The 25,295-nt window shown below is 42.2% G+C and overlaps 1 protein-coding gene across 1 annotated transcript; it reads left to right on the top strand.

Moving 5' to 3' along the window:
* The first annotated feature begins 23,407 nt into the window (after nucleotides 1-23,407).
* Nucleotides 23,408-24,985, top strand: LOC118656551 (F-box only protein 31-like). Its single transcript, XM_036310000.1, is given in 1 exon segment — nucleotides 23,408-24,985. A coding segment is annotated over 1 exon segment (1,578 nt).
* Nucleotides 24,986-25,295: the final 310 nt, after the last annotated feature.

The raw sequence follows: 25,295 nt of genomic DNA, 5'->3' as shown, positions 1-25,295 counted from the left end.
TTGGTGATTAAACTCAATCTTCAAAACCCTCATCTGTCCCCACAGGTCTGTGGGTGTCTGTGTTTGGGGTTGGGGAGCCGGAGGTAGAAGTGGGGGGAGGGGGGGAAGTGTGACTGAAAGTTCCCACCCTCTAATCACATGACTTGTCCTGGCAACCAGCCCGCATCCTTAGGTGCTTTCCAAAGGCCACCTCAGGAACATAACAGAAGACACTATCTCTCCCAGCACTTAAGAAATTCCAAGGGCTTTAGGAGCTCTGTGTCAAAAACGGGATGGAGATGAAATACATATTTCTTATTATAAAGCATAATATCACAACTCTTAATACCAATCAGACATGTTTCTTCCCTGATTAAAATTACTCTTTAGTTTCCCATCCCCAAAACTTCTTTCCGTGACTCCTGAGTCCCTGCTTCCTCTAGCCCCTCCCTATCTCTCAGATTCACTTCCTCCTATTTTTGCTCCCACCACACCAGACTCCTTCCCGTTCTACAAAAGCAGAACAGGTCTTTCTGACCGCCATGCTTTTGAACTTGGTCAGTGCCCTCCCTCCAGATCTCTGTGTAACTATCCCTTCCCACCTTCATATTGCTCTGTGTAAATGTTATCCTATCCAAATGTCACTCAGGCATAGTATTTTTCATATGTTTATTTCTTTCATTAAACTTACCACAAGTTAAAGATATATACTTATTTTCTGGCTCTCCCACTAAAATGTAAGGGTTATCAAGGCAGGGCTCAGGCATGTTTTACTCACAGTTAAATTTCCCTTACATAACTTTAGCAGGCAGAATTCTAAGATAGCCCCTAGATCAGTAGTTCTCAACCTTCCTAATGCCGCGGCCCTTTAATACAGTTCCTCATGTTGTGGTGACCCCCAACCATAAAATTATTTTCGGTGCTGCTTCATAACTGTAATTTTGCTACTGTTATGAATTGTAATGTAAATATCTGATATGCAGGATGTATTTTCATTGTTACAAATTGAACATAATTAAAGCGTAGTGATTAATCACAAAAACAATATGTAATTATATACGTGTTTTCCGATGGTCTTAGGCGACCCCTGTGAAAGGGTTGTTCGACCCCCCAAAGGGGTCACGACCCACAGGTTGAGAACCGCTGCCCTCGATGCTTGCCTCTGGGATGTTTCATCCCCACCCCTTGAGTGTAAGCAGGACTTGTATTATGGGACATCGCTCCCAGGATAAAGTTACATTGTATGGGAAAGATGGAAACATTTTGCTGATGTAATTACGGTCCTTAATCAGTAGGCTTTGAGTTGATCAAAAGGAGCAATGAGCCAAGTCTGGGGTCAGCTCCACAGGCCTGGCTCAGACTGAAGGGGACAGGCTCCTAGGGTTCTCTGTGGGTATCTCTGGGCCTCTGTTTCCCCAAGTTAGAATGAAATGAGATGATGGTACAGAATGCCCAGCACAGAAGACACTCAGTAAATCGACACCCTGGGTGGACTGACCTCATCAGATGCATTCTCAATGAAGTCTGGGAGATAAGCAGCAACAGAGATGCTTGCGCATTGTCTTAAAGAAGTTAGCTCCCACGACCTGAGGGGCAGAGGCCACATGTCAAGGATGTGGCCTCTGGGAGCTGAGCCTGATTCCTAGCTAACAGCTAGCAAACAAAGGGGACCTCGGTCATACAACCACAACGAAATAAATTCTGCCACCAACCAGGGAGCTTGGAAGAGCAAACCCAGCATCAGATGAGATTGTAGCCCCCTCTGACACCTAGATTTCAGCCTACTGAGACCTTGAGCAGAGGGCATAGCTAAGCCCTGCCTGGATCCCTAACCCACAGGAAGGGTGAAATAACAAGTGCGATTGCTTAAGCCACTAAGTTTGTGATCATTTGTTACACAGCAATACAAAGCTGATACAAATAGCCAAGTGCCTGGCTCATAGCAGGCCTGCGGTAAATACTGTTGAATGAATGAATATCTAATTTGTTTTTAAGTGCCTTCCTGGAGTTAGAGGATATATTTAGGTATGGAGAAGGAAAAAAGAAAAAACATGAAAAAGTGAGCATTTAATGGGAAGGATGAAAAAGGAAACGAAGGAATTAAAATTACAATGCCCCTTCTAGGTGCCACATTCCATCCTCAGCACCCTTGGATGGAATACAGACAAACTAGAGGACTGGTGCATGAAATTCGTATGTTGGCCTGCGCCCTCAGCCTGGCCTGCGCCCTCTCACAGTCTGGGAGCCCTCGGGGGGATGTCCAGGTCTAAGCCTGCGTTAGCGCTGCCGAGGAGGTGGGAGAGGCTCCTGCCACTGCTGCTGCGCTCACCAGCTGTGAGCCCGGCTTCTGGCTGAGCGGCACTCCCCCTGTGGGAGCGCACTGACTACCAGGGGGCAGCTCCTGTGTTGAGCGTCTGCCCCCTGGTGGTCAGTGCGCATCATAGAGACCAGTCATTCCTCAGTTCAATTTGCATATTAGCCTTTTATTATATAGGATACTTCATGATTATTCCAAGGGTGAGCCCTGCCCTTATATCTCAGCATATAAAATCCATGATTTAATTGTGCAAAACGCTGGGTTTGTGTGGAGAAGGAAATATTGGGGATGTAGACATGGAAAAATGATTTTTACTCATGGTAAATTTAAAACTGTTGTATTTAGAGAATCTGGACAGAACAAATTCAACAAGAATTCCAATCAAGGATGGGGGAAAAAAGCAAATTGCATTCCCGGTATTTCCAGGAACTCAGACAAAGCAGAGACCTTAACTCCTGCAAGCCTTAGCACGCTCATCAATGCACAACGCAGAAGAGCCTCAGAGATTTTTTTTTTTGTTAGTTTGCTTTCTTTTCTTTTGTTTTTTCCTCTTTCCTAGAAGAGTGGAAACCTATTATCCACAACTTAGTTACAGCAGCGAGCAGTGTCTCCTAAGACTTACCAAGCTGCTCATGGAGTTCTCATAGGGCGATAGAAAGAAAACTACAACAAGGTTTTCTCTCTGGTGCTCCATCTCCTGGGCTGGAAGACCAGGGACAAGTCCCTTCACTTCTAGATCCCAGCAGTTGCACAAGGGGAATAATAATTCAAGCTACATCATCACTCGGGAATTAGGGTGAGGCTCACATAAATGCAGAGATTAGTTACAAATGTGCAACCTATTAAAAGCTGGTCTCACAGAGGAATCCGTAAGCTGTTTACAGGCAGAGACCTTATCTTCCTTCTTTGTCTTCTGCTCAGCAATCAGCAAAGGGCTCCGGACCCAAGACATAATCTTCCAAGGCTATCATTGAAGGACTTACACTGTCAGCCCTCCTGGGACCTAGCACACCAGGAAAACGCACAACAGCTATGGTTTTTCCAACAGGGCACTGGGATCTAGAGGCTGTTTTTCAGAACTGGATTAATGTACATCGCTGCTTCCAACTTTGACTTATTTGCACAATGAATATTATTCAACACCTTCTATGACAGGCTGTAGACATTAGGTACAGGGCGGCAAATGACACAATCCCTCATCTTCATGGAAGTCACAGTGTCCTCTAAAGACAAACTTTGCCTACCATACTCCTCCCCAACTTCAACCCACCTCCACATTCCTCCGAATCTTTGCATCATACCACTTTGCTGAGACACCTCCTTCAAAAGAATTCCCTCAGTCCTCCAGCTGAAAGCTGACCTTAGAATATCTAGGCACTCACCCTGGCCAGTGGTTGCTAAGTGGTTAGAGTGTCGGCCCGCACACTCAAGGGTAGCAGGTTCTATTCCCAGTCAAGGGCACATAACTAGGTTGCAGGTTAGATCCATGGCCCCGATCAGGTGCATGCAGAAGGCAATCAATTGATGTGTCTCTCTTACATTGATGTTTCTATCTCTCTCCTTCTCCCTCCCTCCTTTCCACTCTCTCTGGAAATCAATGGAAAAAATGTCCTGGGGTGAGGATTAACAACAACAAAAGAGAATATCTAAGCACTCAATTTGAGTCAGGAACTCATTGTGAGTTGCTCTGTGATATATATACTTCCCTTCTCTATTTCAAGCACCTCTAACGTGGAGATGGCATGTTGATCTTCTTAGTGCTACACACAACACTTTTCATGACATCTCACCCAAACACAATGATTTCTCATCATTATGAGTGGTTCTCAACCTCAGTGCTTCACACATATGCAGTTTATGGATACCTTTACTTTTAAAAGTAAGTTAAAGCATATTTAAGGTTACCCCTAGAATCATAGTTCCCTGACTCAAGTCACTGCAAGTGCTTTCTTGAATGGGAGAAGAAGAAATGGAGCTCCCACTTGGAAACTAGTAACTATTTGTGACCTGAGAATATCCGTGAGAGTTTTCCATAGCCATCATCCTTACCTATGATTGAGAGAGAGAAAAAGAGAGAGACAGAGTAAAAATCTCCTCCCTCTAAACCAGCGGTTCTCAACCTGTGGGTCGCGACCCCTAAAAATACATCCTGCATATCAGATATTTACATTATGATTCATAATAGTAGCAAAATTACAATTATGAAGTAGCAACAAAAATAATTTTATGGTTGGGGGTCACCACAACATGAGGAACTGTATTAAAGGGTCGCGGCATTAGGAAGGTTGAGAACCACTGCGAGTCTAAACTGACTATCCATAACTAACCATTGTTAACAAGTTTGTTCATGGCCGTCCAGATTTTTTCTATGCCCATATGTTCATTGTTGTATTCCAACAGGGAGTCACACTTTAAAGCCCTACCCTAATCTATATAAGGCAGATAGTATTCCACTGCATGGAGGCACTGTCATTTATTTAGCCAACCCCCTTTTGCTGGACACTCAGGTTGTCTCCATTTCTTATTAATAAAAACAATGCTGCAGTGAACTTTCTTATGCACAAAGGTTTGTGCACTACTGTGCCTGTTTGGGGAGCACAAGTTCCTTAAAATGTTTTTTGGCAATATCACCATTTGAAATGTACGTCCCTTTGGAACCCGTAATGTGACTTTTCAGTTACTTTTTAACAAATTTTCATCTCCTCAGTACTGTGCAGTGCTTTCTCCTTACCATCCCTTCTGCAATACCTTTAGGTACCAAGCTTTGGAGACAAAGAAGAATAAACAAACTGTTTAGGTGATGCTATCAAGAGGCATGGTTGCCTGGCTGGTGTCGCTCAGTGGTTGGCCGGCAACCCATGAACCAGAAAGTCATGGTTCAATTCCTAGCCAGGGCACATGCCCAGATTGTGGGCTCGATCCCTAGTAGGGGGCGTGCAGGAGGTAGCCGATCAATGATTCTCTCTCATCATTGTTGTTTCTATCTCTCTCTCCTTCTTCTTTCCTCTCTCTGAAATCAATAAAAACATACTTAAAAAAAAAGAGGCATGGTGACTTATATTGTGTCATAACCAAGGATTCTGATCTAGGGAACCTGCTTGCATGAGAGTCAGAAATTGACCTCTAAATGGTATAAGACTGGGCAATCTCTCATTGCCCCTCCTCCACTATCCATCATCTTTATCCAAAGTGATATTTGGAACCTGTTCAATGATATTCTTCAAGTCTTTTCTATTATATGCTCCTTATAGACAACCAGTGAGAAGTAAGAATGCCTTTGCATTTCCTTTCATACATAGGCCTCCAAGTTAGGCAATGTGCTCAAAGATCTTTCCCAATTTCTCCAACCTGTTGCAAATGCAGAAACTTAGCACATCAAAACAGATCTGTGCTTATCAAACTGCATACTCTCTAAATGTGAACCCATATAATACAATGGAGGTCTTCTGTGAAGCTGGGATGTTCTTGGGACACCACCTGGTTGAGCCTATGAGAAGGAATAATAAACCACAAAAAATGTGACCAGCTTTCAGCATGAAATAGCAGCTAGAGCAGGCTTCTACAGCATCCAAGGCTGCTGACCTACAGATGGAATCAGGACACAGATTTGCACAGTTGAAATCCGCTGCAGTGTAAATCCACCACTTCGGTGAAGCTCAGTGGGACTGATGCTTTCAAATCTGCCCACATGACGCTGAATCAGTTCAAGGAAGACTCTTTAGTTCAGGCTTGAATGACCTAAATCAAGATAGAGGGGTAGTCCTCTCTGGTTTTGCTCAGTGGTTAGAGCAGGGGTGGGCAAACTTTTTGACTCGAGGGCGACAATGGGTTCTTAAACTGGACCGGAGGGCCGGAACAAAAGCATGGATGGAGTGTTTGTGTGAACTAATATAAATTCAAAGTAAACATCATTACATAAAAGGGTACGGTCTTTTTTTTTTTTTTAGTTTTATTCATTTCAAACGGGCCGAATCCGGCCCGCGGGCTGTAGTTTGCCCACGGCTGGGTTAGAGCATAAGCCTGCAGACTGAAGGGTCACAGGTTCAATTCCAGTCAAGGGCATGTATGTTAGTTGCAGGCTCGATCCCCCATCCTGGTCAGGGAATGTGCAGGAGGCATCCAATTGATATGTCTCTCTCACATTGATGTTTCTCTCTCTGTGTCTCTCCCTTTCACTCTCTCTGAAATTCAACTGGAAAAATATCTTCAGGCGAGGATTAACAAAACAAAACTAAAAAAACAGAGATAGACAAATTCCATCCTCAGCACCTAACTGTTCATTGGCGTGACACTGGATGGCAACTTGTATGGGAAAATAATATGACTCATCCAGCTACTGGGAGGGAAAAACTCTGAGAGTTTATAACATAAAATTGAGCCATAGTCACCTTTCCCACCACCCCCACCAAGATGGCAGTCTATTCTATTGTGATATGAAATGGATAAAAAAATTAACCTTTATTCACTGCAGCTAAGGGAGGATGTTTAACAGTGTTACACAGGAAGTGACACAGTGGGGGATCCTGTTCAGCTTGGACACATTGCAAATTACCTTTCCTGCCTGCAAGAAATAGAAATGAAAAGCCCTCCTCCTTCCACCAAAGCTCAAACAGAATAGAGAAGCAGCAGTAGGTGATACACAGACGATTCCATAGAAATAGAGGAGTTATTTCTGGGTAATTGGCAGCAGACATGCTGCAGAGCACATGGGAGGAAGGATCTCCATAGCAACACAGTTGATGATAGCTTCATATTTAAACTAAATGTTGAGATCTTACACTTTCAGAGACTGAGGATTGCCTATAATTCCTTGGTAATAAGTTCTCTCATTCAGGGAAGCAAACATTCCAGCAGAGGTCCACATAAGGCAAGAAGAACATAGATATGCAGGAAATAATTCACAGATCTTAGAGGTTTTATAGAAGAAAGAAAAAACCTGATCAAATGAGAACAGAGTCATTGACTAAAGCTTTCAGCAATTCCTAGTGAGGATCAATTGGATATTAACTACAAGTCCTACTGTTCATCATTTTTAATTTGCTAGATATAATTATACTGTGTCTAGCGTATGATAAAATGGTATGTAATATTCCATAAGATCATTTACTTATTCTCAAGAAACACTGTTTTGCCTTTATAGAATCTTGTGTTACAGATGGATAAAACCCTGTCTCATTCAAGATTCTGGCATCTAAAATAGGCTCAGGTTCATGGCATCCTTTGCAGAGTTTGTAGCGGAACAAAGCTTAGTCCATCTGTGAGAATGGACAACACTCTCCTCCACAAAAGCACATCGGGGATGATTTTTTCCTTGGTGTGTATTTTGATCTATTTTTTATTTAAAAACGCTATAACAAAATGGGGGCATAATGGTGATTTTTATGGCCCATGCAGTCCACGTTGCTATGTATTTCCCTCTAAAGACTGGGAAGATCGTAGGTTGGCTATTGGTACCTCTAGGAACCCATGTCTCTGCCACATGAGCCATCCAGTGGCACTGACTCCCTCCTTGTCCCACTGGCAATGCAGCTTTCACTAATCAATTCTTGGTTAAGGATCCAGTAAAACAAAGTCTGCCTTTAAGTGCATAGTTTTAAATGTTTATTATTCCCAAAGATACTAATAGTTTAATAGGAGAACAAAGCCATTAGCCAAAGCAATGCAGACATAAGTAAGCTAAGGATCTTTTTAGTCAACATAAATGGATAAATGGGTGTGCAGGCATCTGGACAGTTAAAAGGCAATATTTTTAAAAATCTGACCCTGTTTTTATGCTTAATTTTATACCACCTGATAAAGCAATGCAATCTATCCCTAACACAAGAAAGAAAACTCTTAAAGCATTTGTTATTTTTTTTTTTTTTGTATTATTGGACCCATAATTTCCTCTTCTGGTAATTCATCCTAAGTCATCCAAAATATGAAAGAGTTTTTAGTAATGTTAATCACAGTGTCATTTTAATAGCCAAAAAGTAAAAATAATCTAAATGTACAGCAATAAGAGAGTGATTAAGTAAATTATGATACATTCATTTATGATGAGATAATATCTTAAAATATTAATCTTTGTGATTTTCTTTTCTGTTCTCCATTATACATGACCCTTCTCCTAGTTAATCAGAGGCATTCATGGGAAACTGGGATTGTTCTAGTAAGAGTGGAAAGAAATAGTCCATATCGAGTCTTTTTGTCTTCCGAAATAAGCCTTGATAATCACAAGGAATGGCCTTTGGAGAAAGCGTTGATGAAGTTTATGCAATGATAACTGGGTGGGAGGGGAAGAGGGTTGGCAGTATAACTCCCACCTCTGTTTGTGGTTGGTAGAAAAGATAGTGCATGATTTTGGAGGGCAGATGTTGCCTAAGACTGAGGGAAGGGGAATGGACCTCAGGGGACCACATGAAGGGAAGTCAGCATCAGTAGACAAATATCCCCATTAGAGGAAGCTCATCTTGGGGTAGATGTTGAGACCCCCGGTAAGCAGTCCTCACTGCTGTCCATGAGGGTCTCCAGCAATGGCTACCTGCCCGTCTCCACTAGTGGTCTAGCCAATGGATAACCACCTATGCCCTGCGCCTTTGAACACCTCCAAACCACTCCCATGTGAGCTGGTGCTTTTTAGGACTCTCATGATCCCCTCAACTCTAGGGTCCTCGATGCACAGAGAACAATGAGATGATACCAGGGAAAGCTTTAGCACCTATACTGGAGAGGGCCTGGAGGGTGGTAAAACATACCAATCCCTTTACACATGTGATAATAGTATCATTTACTACTTGCCTGGCACAACTTGGAAATATCAAATTCTACCTTCAAAACAGCTTTTTCTATGAGCAGAGACTTTGATTAGCCCATTTTAAAGATAGGAAAACTGAGGCAAGAGATGTTCAGTAGCTTGCCCATGACCACAGTACTAATAAATGGTGAATTCAGGATTCAAACCTGGGCAGTATGGCCCTGGGCCTGCAATCCAAATTCCATGTTTGTCCCATGGGCTGCCATTGAAAATAATGTTTCTACCAAGATTCTAACAACACAGAGGAAGCGTATGTTATTACCTTAAGTGAACTGTTCAGAATTCAACACTATACCTACAATGCAATGCACATAGAAAAAAACAAAAATCAAAGTATTAATAATAGTTTACTTGGATGGTAGGAGGATTATGAGTGAGTTTTCTTTTTCTTTTTCTATACTGCAAATTTTTTCTATAAAGACCAACTATTAAAAAAAAAAAAAAAAAGACCACCTATTACATTTCAATTCTAGGGGAGAAACTCACGTTTAGTGCTTCTTGAGCTTCCCAGACATGCGTTCACAGGTACACACACATACACATGCACATGTTTTTGAGTTATAAACTCCAGGTTTTTAAAGAAATCATATATTGCCCGGTCGGCATGACTCAGTGGTTGAGCGTCGACTTAGAAACCAGGAGGTCATGCTCGATTCCCTGTCAGGGCACATGCCCGGGTTGCAGGCTCGATCCCCAATGTGGGGCATGCAAGAGGCAGCTGATCTATGATTCTCTCTCATCACTGATGTTTCTATCTCTCTCTCTCTCGCCCGGCCTCTCTGAAATCAATAAAAAAAATATATTTTTTAAAGAAATTGCATAGTTTGACAAGTGAGAAGAGCCACAGAATATATTTCTAACTAGAGTAGTTCAAAAGTACTTTAACACCCTACAGAACAAACAGAGAATAGCAATTATGCTAAATGTATCCTCTCTGTTACTTTCATAGGAAGGACAGGGTCAGGATAACAGAGATGAGGTCAGCATAAGTTGTCACATCTGAGCATCCCTGACATCTTTCTCATTGTTACAGCTTGGAATGGTCTTGATATACCAACATTCCCACATAGCACCAATGAAAGTCACCACCAGATTTTTCATTTTCATTCTTTATATGTCTTTTGATAAATGCATGTGCTCAGTTTTCACATAGTTCAATTTATCAATCATGTTCTTCATAGACTGTGCTCGTTTCTTATTTAAAAAAATCCTTCCATATCTTAAGTTCATGAAAACATCCTATATTCTCTTCCAAAAAGCTATATTCTCTTCTAAAAAGCTTTATACTTTTCTCTTGTACATTTAGGTGTTTAATACATTTAGAATTTATTTTTGCATATAGTGTGAGGTAGGGGGTCTAATGCCATGTTTTTTCCAAATAGATAACAAATGTTTCAGCACCATTAATGGAAATATCCACCTTTTCTCCACTGATATGCAATATTACCTCTATCATAACAATCTGTTCGTCTGTTCCACTCATCTTTAGCCATGCCAATACCACACCGATTCAATTACTGTAGATTTATAACAAGTCTTGATATATGATAGCAGCACTTAAAACTTGAAAAGAAGTGCCATCTTGAGAACTGGCTAAAGGATTCACTTTGGAACCTCCAGTGCCCCAAAAATAAATCCAAACACTAAACTGGTAGATTTTTGTTCCCCATTGTTAGACTTGGTTTCCCTTGTATTTTTTCTGTACCTTTACCACCATCATACCCCCTGCCGCATGAAATGGGCAACTATTATGGATTCATGGAGTAATCATGTACCAGGTACACTAGGTAAAAACAGGAGAGAAAATAAAAGGGCAGAAGATAAACAGCATTTGTGAGTGGAATAACAGAATTAATTTAGTATTAGGGCTTCAATCTGACACTGTCCAAGGCAAGAGGGAATTCCTGACAGCATTAACATCTCAATGTTCAGAATTTGGGTAGGTTTGAATAGCCTAATTTAGGCATGTGGAAAAATTAATTTATCCCCAATAATTATAGAGTCTGCCAAACCACTCTCAAGGCTGGCATGCTCTGAATTTGGCACTGGAGAAGATAAAACATCACCTTGGATCATCTTCTTGTTGTTACCCACCAGCAAGAGTATGTGACCTCCTCCTAGTAAACTGAGCCAAGGATGGTCTATTAGTTTAAGAAATGAACAACAAAAGAAAGTGACATTTTTAAGCATGCACACTCACTTCTAAGTTAAAATAAGGCTTGCAGGAAGAGTGAAAAAAACACACAAAACATCTTGTAGGCTCTGCTGTTGGTGTTATTCTTGGGTATATTTGACTTCCATGTGGTAACACCAAGGCCATTCCTAATTCTATCTTCTACGAATATTCAAAACGTTTTCTTTTATCAGAGCTTGCTCAGCTATGCCTAAGAGGCACTGCATAACAACAGCAGCAGATACGTTCATGGATACTCAGGGCAGTGACCTCAGAATAAGGAGGTCAGACAGGAGCTCACTGTGCATTGCTTCACTCTTGCTTTGAAGTAAATGAGCATTTCCTTAGGCTTGTTCTGGAGAATTTTATGGAAAGCTAGTTTGATCTTTAAAACAATTATTTCAATTTTCTTTTTTAAAAACCAAATAGGCTAAGTAAGTCTTTACGCACCCAAATGTAGTTATCAGAACTTGTCTTATTCTTGATGAAACGTTCACATATGAGGGAATTGGTTATGGATGATTCAATCATTCATACCAAATATGACTATGGAGCAGATTTATTCACTGCTTTATAATAAACTGGCCTGGGCCTCTCTCCAGCAAACTTGCACATGGAGGGAATGTCACAGCCCAGATCATCCATCACACTTACTTCTTAACCAGCTGGCCATCTGGTCTATAGAAAAAAAGGATATGAAGGTTCAAGAAAACATCTAGGCAAAGTAGTCATTTGGCTGCTCATTTCTATCGTTCCCTTCTACCAACTTAGCAAGTCTCGTGCTTTAGTCAAAGTTTGAATTTTGAGAAAATGTGAAACCTTGTTATAAGATAAAAATACTATAGTGCCTGGTTAGTGTGGCTCAGTGGGTGAGCATCAACCTATGAACCAGGAGGTCAAATGCTTAGATTCTGGATCAGAGCATATACCGAGGTTGCAGGCTCAATCCCCAGCGTGGGATGTGCAGGAGGCAGTTGATGAATGATTCTCTCTCATCATTGATATTTCTATCTCTCTCTCAGAAATCAATAAAATTATTAAGGTAATAATAATAATAATAATAATAATAATAATAATAGTCGCTATATATCTATAGTCTTTCCTTTGGTTATTTATCCATTCTCATGGATTTGTGATGTTGACTTCTATATCTATACTTGTAACCATGACTTCTCCCTTGAGCTCCAGACATGATCTATAGTTCTCTATATTACTCTATTTAAATGTCAAACAAGCATCTCTACTTTAACATAGTCAAAATCAAATATTTTTCCCCTGAAAATGTGTGGCTCCCTTAGTATTCTTCATCTTGGCAAATTACCCATCAACAATATCTTTAAAATAAAGTCTAGGAGTCACTCTCAATTTCTCTTTTTCCTCATTCTCCTCATCAATAAGCTATATGGTTTCTTCCTCCAAAATATATTTGGAATCTTCCCATTTCTCTTCATTTACTTTGCTTCCGCCCAAGCCCAAGTTGACATCATTTTTTGCTTGGATCATTAGCAATAAGCACTTAACTTGCCTTTGTCCTACTCTTATGACTCTATAATATCCTTTACAGAGAAGCCAGAAAAATCTATTTCAAACATAAGTCATATTACTTACATGTTCTTCCTCTCACCTTAAAACATTCCAATGGTTTTCAATCATCCTATATAATTAAAGGCTAATATGCAAATTGTCCCATCGGGAGTTTGACCAGAAGACTGGGAGTTTGATTGCTCGCTATGACATGTGCTGACCACCAGGGGGTGGCACAGAACGAAGGAGGCACCTGCTGGCAGCCGGGGAAGGGAGGCCCTGGCCAGCAGCCAGAAGGAAGGCCCTGGGCAGGCCTAGAAACCCTACCTGTGCACAAATTTCATGCACCAGGCCTCTAGTAATTAAAATAAAAATCCCAAACCATATTCTGGCTCACAAGATCTTCCATCAAGTAGCCTCAACCTTCCTCTCTATATTTATACCTGTCCTGCCCATTCAATATGCTCCAACCACAATTGCTTTCTTTATGTTTCTCAGATACTCTAAGCTCACCCCCATCACAATGCTTTTGGCCTTGCTGTTCTCTCTGCCTGAAATGCTTTTCCTCTAGATTACACAATTAACTTCCTGTCTTTCAGGTTTCATCTCAAATGGTATCTCCTGAGAAAGCCTTTCTCTAACTTCTTGTGCTTGTCAATATCCAACTAGGAAAAGCAGAAACCTTTCTAAGCATATAAAACAGAGTGAGTTTAATACAGATGATTAGTTATACATGTGACGGATAAGTTTTGAAGCCAACCAAAAACATTTTGAAGCAAACCAAAATTTTGCAACAGCAGGATAATTAAGTCCACCCAAGCCTGAAAAGCCAAAGGATGAAAGTGGTATTACCGGATCCCATGAGCCTGAGTCACCAAATAGAAGCTGAAAGAAGCTTTAGAGTTGCCCAGCAGAAGTTAGAGCCACAGAAGAAACACTTCTATGGACCAGGTCAGCAAAAAAGAGAGGGAGAGAAGCGACCTGGCTTCTCCCTTCCTCCACCCCCTTAATCTCCCACCAGGGCCTCCACTGACTGAAGTCACCTGGAAGTTAGCTGACTCAGGAGTTTCACAAATACATCCTACAGCTCCCAGAACACAACAGGGGGAATGAAAAAGATGGATCTGAGGGCAAGCAGCCCAAGACCAGTGAACTACCCCATTTCACTCGCCATCTCTCCTCTCCCACTCAATTTTGATCTCCTTATCTTGTTTCTCAATTTTCATAGCACTCATTACTATCTAAACTTATCTTGATTATTTGTTTATTCATCTTCCCAAATTAGAATGTAAGCATCATAGTCCTTGTCTGTGCATATGTCTTTGATGCTCCAAACAGTCGCCTGACTCATGAAAGATACTGATGCAATATTTATTGAAAATATACTGAATGAGAGATTACTATGCCCCATGCATTGTTCTAAGAGCTTTACGTGAACTGTCTCACCAAATCCTTACAACAATGTCACCATTGTTTTATATATGAGGAATCTGGGGCTGAGTGGAGTATTGTGAAGCATTATTTCATAGATGGATTCCAGCACCCAGCAGGTTGTCAATAATATACTGCAAAGAAGAAATGACCATCTACATAGATTATCTATCAATGTGACATCGTGCCAACTTAAAAATTTAGTTTTGTTAGTAATGAGTATCTTATTGAACACCTTCCCTGAGAAGTGTTGGATAAGTCGTGGGCATTTGCTCATTATTTCTGTCTCTTCCAAAGAGAGAGTGAAAGGCACCAAACCTGACAAACCATTGTCAATAAGGATCCAAACACCTGAACTCAATCTACTGATCCTCAAACAACAAAGAGCTTATTTCAAGAATTTCAATAGCACTTTTACTTAAGGTTGGACAATAGACATAAAATATTATGTCTGATTGTTGCCCTTTAAATGTAAATGTAGGTGCTAATTGTCTCCGGATGAAATACACTTATCTGAGGGAAAAAGCAGACATCTAAGCCCTACCCATATAATTCTATAAAGAATCAAACAGGAATAAGAGTTCTGCATTAAATTAAGGGCCAAGTGTTTTACACATGCCATCTGGCCATGGAGCATCTGTCCTTTGGAAAGGCTGAAAAAAGGATCCTCGGGAGACTCCACGTGGGAACACACCAGCACTCCTAGCCCAACCCAGCTCCACACTGGTGCTTGCAGGCTGTGAATCAGGGCTACCCAGGCTGTCTCTGGGGAGAAGCCAAGATTCTGTCTTTAGCTTTTGAAGCAACTCTTCATCTTATAAGAATGTCAGCTGTTCACTTTGCAACACAACCAGGCAGGAACAGTTTCAGACCTTCAGCTCCATTACACCATGACTTAGATAATTAAATTTCCAAAGACAAAAATATAGAAAAAGGCCCCATCACCATTGCCTTTGAGCCCAAATCTAAATCAGGCTAGTTTATTTTAAGGCCACAGAATTGTATTAGGCTTTACATTAAATAAATATAAAAAGTCTGGAACCAAGTTTGGAGAGCTTTGCATGTAGTCATAATGGATTCCTTGGAAACCTATGAAATAGGCCCTGAAATGGGCTTGGGACTTCTGCCACGTTTAGATGAAATGACAAGAGTTTCAGCCAAGGGCCTCCAGCCATAATGAATTGATTGAATATCCATCATTGATTAGACTCCTCAAGGTCATACAGGGGGGAAAATGGTTCCCTCTCTATCTATGATCTTTCCAAGTCCTATGATTGGTCTTCTCATAGGACATAAGATCCCATATGTTCGTTTTATTCATTTACCTTCTACTTCATTCCAATATTTCAGGTGGCTTGTAAACATAGGCACAGTTCAGCCATATAGGTAATATGAAGTGAAAAAAATCAAGGTGACTACTCTATGTTCCATAAGAGTAATACTCTACCGCCATTAAAAATGATGATGCACCCTCTGTGTTTTGACACAGAATGTTCTGTAAGTTTCATTGTTAAGGGGCCAAGGTGCAGAACAACAGGAGTACTATGATAACTTGGCTTACAGAAAGAGAGGTAAGTACAAAAACACTATTTTTGGAAGGATATACAATAAATTCTTAACAGTGGTTGCCTCTGAGAAAGAAAACTGGAGACATTTTATACATCTTTTTAGTGTTTTTTTTATTGTACCTATTTATTAGGAATGGAGTAAATAAATATTTTAAAATTAAATCTCTTCCAAATCAAGACAAAGTATATAAAGCACTGGTAGTAGACACTTGTGTGCCCCACTCAAATCTCCTTTCACAGGCCAGTGTACCCAGAGCTGCTTAGGAGGGCTGGCTAATGGCTCACAGTGGACCCTACTGGTTACCTTGTTTCAAGGTGGGATGACTCACGCAGGGCATGCTCCCCAGCTTCCCTTGGGGTCATGCTGAAGTTAGTCTCCACCACCCTTGATGCGCTCTTTACCCTACGCTTTCACTACCTGAGAGCACTCTTACAATATATCACATGCACAAGATCCCTGCCTTAGGCTCTATTTCTAGGGATTCTGGCCAAAGATAGTATTATAGAAATAAAAGCTGGGTGGTACAAAACATTAAGACTAAAATCATAAAAGTATGTACTGTCCTCGCATGATAGACAACAATGATTTTTTTTCTTTGAAAGTGAAAATGCCCCCAACCTAAAAAACTTTTCACGATTTTGCATTGTTCTCCATATCAAGACAGATTCTTTAACAAGTTTGACACTGCACAGTCTGGCTTCTGCATACTCCTCCAACCTCTTCTTCCACACATCCCTCCTTACTCTTTCCACTCCATCCACATTGGCCTAATTTTGATCTCTCCTACTCACCAGGCTGTCTTCTGGTAGAGGACATTTGTTCATGCTTTTTTCTGGAATACTCTTCCCTCCGTTCTCGGCCTGATTAACTTCTATTCCTTTTTCAGATATCCCCGCAAACATTACTTTGACCAGAACAAATCCTCCTACTCCGAGTTCTCATAGCCCCATGGATTTGCTCTCGATAACATGTCTCAAAACTGTAATTGAAAGACTTACCTGTATAATTCTTTCATTAACATCTACCTGAATATTATAAGCCCCTTTAAGAATAGATCTTATCGGGTTTTGCTTGCTCCTGTATTTCTAGTGCCTGGGACAGAGTTTTCCACATGGCAAGTGCTCAATAAATGTTTGCTGAATAAATAGATCTTGACTAATGAGCATAGCCAGCTGGAATTCAATGCTACATTTCACTGTGGCCTGCCTAAAAGCCAAAAGGGAAAAACAACCAGTTACTTAATTCTCAGTATCTATAGACAAAATAAAACAAATCAATTATTCATGAGACAGCTCATCTCTGATGCTAAAAACAGATAATGTTGTACATATGTTCTCACTGAAAGATTTTAATGGAAACATCTTCAAAACCATCCCCACAGTAAATGAATAGGGGACTTTAAGCTAGTTGTCTCCTTCATTTATTCAGAACACATTTATCAAACATCTACTATGTTCTAGGCATTGTACTATATTCTCTGGAACAAAACCAATGGTAAATAGAAAAACATAAAACTCTTGCTCTCATGGAGCTCAGTTTCTAAAGAGAGATTTTGACAAAAGTCAACAAAGCATAGGAATAAATGCAAATGCATGGAGCCATGGAAGACTGTGGTAGATTATTTACTAGTAACCTAGACTGAGGATTGATTGACTTGAGATCTGAAGCTCTAGCAGGCTTCCCCTGAGGCAAGCAGAGGATGGAAGGATGTCCCAAGAAGAAGGTACAACATATGAAACTTCCCTGTGCGAGAGGAAGGGAAGGAGTCCAGTAAAGAAGCGGAAGATGTAGACAAGGGTCAAATAACGAAACACTTTGTCTTAAGACCAAAGGGAAGTTGCTGAAGGGTTTTAGCAAGTGGATGACATAATTAGACTTTCATTTTTAAAAGATCAATTGGTATCTAGAGGAGAACAGATTAAATGGACCCACAAAGAATAAAAGAGGACTAATGGGGGGAAGAGGGAATGCTGAGGTAAGGTGTTGTAATAATCCAGAGAATAAATAGTGGCATTCTGGCCTATGGTGGTGATAGGAACATGGAAAGAAGGAAGCATATTTGATATAGTTGTGTATCATAGGGGTAAAGCAAGTCTGTATATATTGCATATATTTATATATTCATGGAAGCATATGCCTCCACTAATCATAAGAAACTATATATTGTAATTCTAAAAATTTGAGGATAGACCTCCCCAATTAATTTGTGTCACCTTTGGAAAGTGCTCAAGTTAAAAGAATATCCTGAGGTATTGTTACAGAGAGACATCTAAGTTAGGTAGAAACGCTGGCATTCACCATGAAAGTGACCTTTACAATGAAGTCTAACCCTTTCACAATATTATCCAAACAGGGTTTATTCCTGATTGGTGCACCTTACTTTACATGGGCAAGAAGTTTTATATGTGTCTGACGGGCCCTTGAATGGGCTCCAACCCCTGGCAACTCTGTGAATGAGTGTTGTCCGGGGTGTTCTGTCCTCAGTAGCCCTGCATGAGTCTACAGCTCCATATTGAACCCATCTCACATCTGGTGTTCCTCCTCCTGCTACCTTCTATTTTTCCCAGCATTTCCCTGCCCTCTCGTAATGTTCCTGCAGTAGGACAGCTTCAGTTTCATCATATTTACCTCCAGCAACGATTCAGGCTTAATTTGCTCTAAGACCACTTGTTCATCTTTCTGGTGGTCCAGGGTATCTGTAGAGCTCTCCTCCAACACCATATTTCCAATGAATCATTTTTCCTATCAGTCTTCTTCACTGTCCAACTTTCATATCTATACACAGTAACTGGGAATACCAGGATGTGAATGGTCTTAGCCTTGGTCTCTATTGAAACATTTTTGACCTTGATGATCTTTCTTAATTCTTCCATAGCTGCACTTCTGGGTCTCAGCCTTTACTTGATTTCTTGGCTGCAGTCTCCATTTGAATTGTTGACTGCACCAAGGTCAGCAAAATCTTCAATACATTCAATGTTTTCATTATCTATGTTAAAATTGTATATTTCTTCTGTGGTCATGATTTATATCTTCTTGATCTTCAAAGGGAAGTCTTATAGGTAACTTTTTCTTTTAACAAGAAACATATGTACAATATTAGCCTGATCCATTGGTAATACCAAGGGTTTTAAAGGGTGAATTTGTGGATTCAATTCCTGTGTGGGCCAATTAGCTCTAAATCAGAATGATAGAATTTTCAGCTTGAAAGAATTTTAGTAATTTTGTATAATCAGAAAATTTTACAGATGAGAAAACTGAGACCCAAGGGATGAATTCTTCAAGGTCACCAAGTAGCCCAGTGATGAAGTTGTTTTTAAAACCAGGCTACCATATTCTTCCCAAAATACATTATACAACTATGCTCTCATGAATACAAATTGGTCCTCTTATTCTGAGTAGCTAGCAAACAGATGTGTTTTATGTTTATGGTTTATTTGAAATTGCAGAAACTCAGACTAGATTAAGAAAAAGAGGGTTTTACTTGGTGGGTAATATAGTTAAAGGAAGGGAGGAGAAATCAATTGCAGGGAAATTCCATAATGAAGATAACACAGCGATTTCTCATCAGTAGAGGTCACATAATTGATTCCCTAGAAATTACCACTGGCCTTTCCATGTCTGCATATCAGACAAAAATTAAAACTTCCAGGAGAGGTGCTGCTTCCAGCTATAATGGTTTATATCCAAACCAATAGTTGTAACAATAACTAAAATAGCTGGAATTTTTAAAAAATATGTTTGAAGTAATTTAAGGTGATCAGGTGGCCAGGTTGTGATGAAAGCCCAATATACTGTGCCAAGGCAAAATGTGGTGACTAAAAGGTTAAAAGATGGCACGTCCGGCATGGCTTAGTGGTTGAACATTGACCCATGAACCAGGAGGTCACTGTTCAATTCCCAGTCAGGGCACATGCCTGGGTTGTGGGCTCAATCCCCAGTATAGAACATGAAGCAGGGAGCCAATCAATGATTCTTTCTCATCATTGATGTTTCTATCTCTCTCTTCCTCTCCTTCCTCTCTGAAATTAAATATATATATAATAAAAGTGAAATATGCTAACTAAACAGCCAAACAACCTTCTAGATGACCTTCCTGACAAAGCCTTGGCACTGGGAGCCAAGGCAGAGGTGGTTAGGGACAATCAGTCAGGCAAGCAATTAGGGGCATCAGGCAGGCAGGCAGAGTGGCTAGGGGCAATCAGGCAGGCAGGCAAGTGGTTAAGGGCAATCAGGCAGGCAGGCAGGTGAGTGGTTAGGAGCCAGCAGTCCTGGATTGTGAGAAGGATGTCTGACTGCCAGTTTATGCCGGATCCCATAGGGATCCCTATGGGATCAGGCCTAAACCATCAGTCAGACATCCCCCAAGGGGTCCCAGATTGAGAGAGGGTGTAGGCCGGGCTGAGGGACCCACCCCCCCATGCACGAATTTTGTGCACTGGGCCTCTAGTAACATATATATATATATATATATATATATATATATATATGCAGCTCTGGACAAAAGTAAAATTCATGGCTACTAAAGTAGCCATAACTTGAGGAAGCAAAGTCATAGAGAAGATGGAAATAAGCTTTACATTTGGCTTCAGCATTTCCTCTCAAGGCATTTGTAAATTTGTAACCAGGGGCTAATAAGCTTATCATTAGATTATTCCAAGTAGAAAGCATAAACTAAAATCTGGGAGAGCTAAGCCGTTTATAGTTGTCTCTGAATGGTGGGGAGATGAAAATTAGAGTTCAAGATTAGCCAAAAATAAGAGGCTCTGGCAAACATCCCAAGGTTTTGATTGGGGGCAAACTGAATATAAACCATCCCTTACAAAGGCAGACCCAGCTTCCTATTAGATCAGTCTCATACTAGATAAAGGTAATCTGCCTCTACTTTAACTGCTTTCCAAAATCAAAAGGATGCCCTTTGTAGAGAATCATCCAGAGTTTCTGCAATGTTTCATACATTTATTTGACATTAATAAAATTTTACTGGGTACATCAAGAGGGAAAACATGGGATCTTAGGTATTTATTGGATATTGGATTTTAAAACAACTTTAATACATTCAAGAAAAGAGATGTTAAGATGGAGAATTTAATCAGCAATCTATACTCAGAGAATCAATGGAAGTTCTAAAATGAAAGAGCTAAAATATACAAAAATTAAAATTCAATAGCTAGTTTCTCATTAGATTAGACACAAAATAACAGAAAATTACTCTATCTGGAGATATATAAGTATAACATATTAAGAATCAAAGAGATCTGTAAAATGATGGAAAGTACATAACAAAGCATAAGGATATATGAGACTTCTTGCAAAGCTCTAACATTCATAGATGCCCAGTAGGGAAGGAGAAAAAGACTAGTGGGACATAGGAGAAGGATTTTTGAAGAGAATTTTCCAAAAATGACTTGAACTTCAAATATAGATAATAATTTTATATATATATATTTAAAAACTTAGGCACATCATATTAAACTTCTAAAATCCAATGGCAATGAGAACATTTTAAAAGCAGCCAGAGAAAAAATAAATATTACCTTTCAAAAGAGCAATAATAAGAATTATGGATAACTTCTCAGCAGTAATAATGGAAGCCAGAAAACACTGGAATTATGTTTTTACATTGTTAAAAATAAATTTCCAGTTCTCCTTGACCCACCAGACACACATGTACCCTTGGAGACCATCCCTCAAAACCCCATCAATACAGGATCCTAAAAGAAGAGTCTTTATACCCATTACCCGGTTACATACCAATAATAATATAGGGCTATTCTTCAAAGGAGGGATTGGGAAATTTTAGTGTTTAAATGATCAAAGTCAGTGTCTGTGGCAGATGGAATTTACACCCCTCTATCAAATAAACCACCCTAAATGTCTTCCTGACAAAAGGCAAATCAAATTCCTCCCAGGGCACTAAGATGACCCTCCAAAGGTGAGAGTGTTTCTCTGGTAGGAATCCAGAAAAGTGGAGAGAAGGGATCTAGCTGCTCTCAACATGAGAATGGAAGCCTGTCTGAATGGGCAGGGCCAGTCTCAGCCCATGGGAAAATTATGTTCATAGTGGGCAGATCCTGTGAACTTTTTTTTGGAGGGCATCCATTCACCCAAGGAACTGGCAAGGTTAGTCACTTGAAAGTGAAGAACTGAGGTCAACTGAAAGTGAAGAACTCGAGTCCATCCTTGCTCACATGTAGAAGCCCATTCCTACCAGGGGCCTGAGAGATTTGGCAAAAGCTGGGTGAAGGCTGAGCACAGAAGAGATTTCCCTTATGGAGTTCAAGGTCAAGTAACCTACAGTCAATAACTCTGCTCTAAACTATAATAAAATACCGCTCAACACTCCATAGGATGGCTATAATATATTTTTTAAAAAAGCATTCATGAGAATGTTTAAAAATTGGACCCCTCGTACATTGCTGGTGGAAATGTAAAATAGAGAGGCCACGCTGGAAAATGTTCTTGGCAGTTCCTCAACATGCTAAGCATAAGAGTTACCAGATGACCCAGAAGTTCCACTTCTAGATACATACCCAAAAGAAATGGAAACATGTTCACACACAAAACTTGTACACAATGTTCACAGTGGCATTATTCAAAAGAGCCTCAAACTGGAAACAACCCAAATATTCATCAATTGATGAATGGGCAAACAAAATGTGGTATGCCCATATACTAGAACTAGAGGCCTGGTGCACAAAATTTGTGCATGTAGGGGGGGGTGTCCCTCAGCCCAGCCTGCACCCTCTCCAATCTGGGACCCCTTGGGGGATGTCTGACTGCCGGTTTAGGCCCGACAGGGATCGGGCCTAAACTGGCAGTTGGACATCCCTCTCACAATCCAGGACTGCTGGCTCTTAACCACTTGCCTGCCTGCCTGCCTGATTGCCCCTAACGGCTTCTACCTGCCAGCCTAATCGCCCCTTAACCGCTCCCCTGCTGGCCTGATTGACACCTAACTGCTCCCCTGCCAGCCCAATCGCCCCCACCTGCCCTCCCTGGCCAGCTCAATCACCCCCAACTGCTCTCCCCTGCTGGCCTGTTCACCCCCAACTGCCCTCCCCTGCTGGCCTAATTGCCCACAACTACCCTCCCCTACCGGCCATCTTGTGGTTACCATCTGGTGGTGGCCATCTTGTGGAGGCCATCTTGTGATGGCATGGGGCGGCCATCTTGTGACAACAGCACAGCGGCCATCTTGTGACAACATCATGCAGCGCCACATAGGCTTTTATTATATAGGATATAGCATACATAAAACTTTAAAATGTTATGCCAAGTGAAAGAAGCCAGTCACAGAAGACCAGATATTCTGACTGCATTTATGTGAAATGTCCCCCGCCCCTCCCCAGAGGCACATCCCTGGAGGCATATCCATACAGAATGCAGATTAGTGACCGCCTGGGGCTGGGGCGGGAGGACAGGGAGGGGCACTGGGAAAGGGAGGCCACTGTTACTGGGGATGGGTTTCTTTCTGAAGTGTTGCTAAGGTCCTACAATTGGCTCCTCTGAGGGGGCGTGGCTAGGCCTGGGGGGCGTGACTCTCGGGGCGGGTCGAACCAGTTTAAAACCAGGCTGAGGCACAGCAGCCCACACTGCGGTGGCGGTTACTCCTGGAGGCATGGCGGAGTGCGCTTGCCTCTGCGTCGTGGGCTCTTCGCAGGGGTGTTGGTGTCGTCAGGAGTGCCAGGGCCCAGCGGAGAAGGCAGCGGCCAAGGCCAAGCGGTGTCGCCAGGAGTGCCAGGGCCCAGCTGAGAGGGCAGCTGCTCAAGGCAAGCCGGCCCCGGCCCCAGCAGAAAAGCACATCGAGGCTGACAAGGCAGCGGGCTGCTGTGCGGGGAGTGGAGGAACGGCGAGTCCCATGCCGCCCCCGCGCTGCTCGCTGCAGGACCTGCCGGTGGAGATGCTGGTGGAGATCTTCGCCTCGCTCCCCGGCACCGATCTGCCCAGCCTGGCCCTGGCCTGCACCACATTCCGCCACATCCTGCACACCGACAGCATCTGGAGACGGCGCTGCCGCGAGGAGTTTGGCCTTTGTGAAAACTTGCAGAATCTGGGGACGATAGGTATGTCTTATCAAGAAGTCTATGCAAAGCTGCTCCACCCATACAGACACATTTTGGGATTGTGGCAGCTAGATACTGAGGGCTATAGAACACTGCTGAATGTCGTGGTGGACGGCTTAGGCATTACTGGTTGGAAGTCCGGGCCTTGCCTTAACACCCATGTGGATGGCCCAATGCAATTCAAGCCCGCGTTCAGAATTCGCCTGACGGAGCGGAAATCAGCCGCGGTGGAGTGCCTGGAAGGCCGCCACAGCAGGCCCCACAGCCGCCACATGCAGATTCGGAAGGACAGGTTCACCACCCGGTGCAACAAGGCAGACCACCAAAAGGATATACAAACACGGCTTAGAGATGAACGGGGGCGGGTGCTGGTGCAGGAGGACAGACAGCCGTATGACTGCCTGACCTATCGCCGCCTCTACCTCCCGCCGAGCCACCCCGACGACCTCATCAGGCCAGGCCTCTTCCAAAGCAACTGCAATGTCTACGGCCTATCGATTGCCATGCTCAGCTTCCATGGGAAGTATGCCAGGCTCACAAAGATCACGGGAGACTCCAACCCTAGGTTAGAGATCCACCTCCTGCGCCGCATCCACCTGCCAGATGGCGAGATCTTCCGCAACTTCAACGAGCTCTCCCGCGTGGTCCAGGAGATTGACAAGCAGGTGATCCGGGAGCAGCAGCAGCAGCTGCAGCAAGAACGTGGGACTGAGGAAAGCCAGGGCCATGGCTGGCAGAGCCCTGCCTAGCCCAGCGTGGGGGTGTCCAGGGCTGCAGCTTCAGAGGAGCAGCCTTTTACGTTTCTTCTGGCTGTGGACGTGGTCCCGAGAGTCCAGAATTACCCCCGAACCTGCAGGATGTGTTTCTATGTCGTGGAAACACTTACTTTTACTGTTGCCTTAAATGGCTTCGCCTACACCAGTCGCAGCCCTGGAGTCTTCATCCTGTTCGATGAAAACCACTTCGGGTTCCTGTGGCTGTGGGCAAAACACTTCATCCTGTTCAGCAGAGTCCAGAACACCTTCCAGAATGTGGAGGCACCATCCCCGCACGCTTTTCTGGAGATGCTCTCGAACATTCAGCCCGAACCTCCCGGGAGGAGCCGCTTGCACTTTGAAGATTTGACATTCTGACCAGGTTACCCACCTTTGTTTGTTTTTTTAATCCTCACCCGAGCATATTTTCCCATTGATGTTTAGAGAGAGTGGGGGAAAGAGGGAAAGACAGAAATATCGATGGGAGAGAAACACGTCAGTTGGTTGCCTCCTGCCCAAGCCAGGACCAGGGCCTGGCTGGGTAGGAGCCAGCAACTGAGGTAGAAATAAACCTTAGACCAGTGGTCTCAACCTTCCTAATGCTGGGACCCTTCCTAATACAGTTCCTCATGTTGTGGTGACCCCCAATTTCATTGTTATAAATTGAACATAATTAAAGCATAGTGAT

The sequence above is a fragment of the Myotis myotis genome, unplaced genomic scaffold (assembly GCF_014108235.1).
Source record: "Myotis myotis isolate mMyoMyo1 unplaced genomic scaffold, mMyoMyo1.p scaffold_m19_p_5, whole genome shotgun sequence".
NCBI lineage: Eukaryota > Metazoa > Chordata > Mammalia > Chiroptera > Vespertilionidae > Myotis > Myotis myotis.
This window is presented reverse-complemented; position numbering and strand designations above follow the sequence as displayed.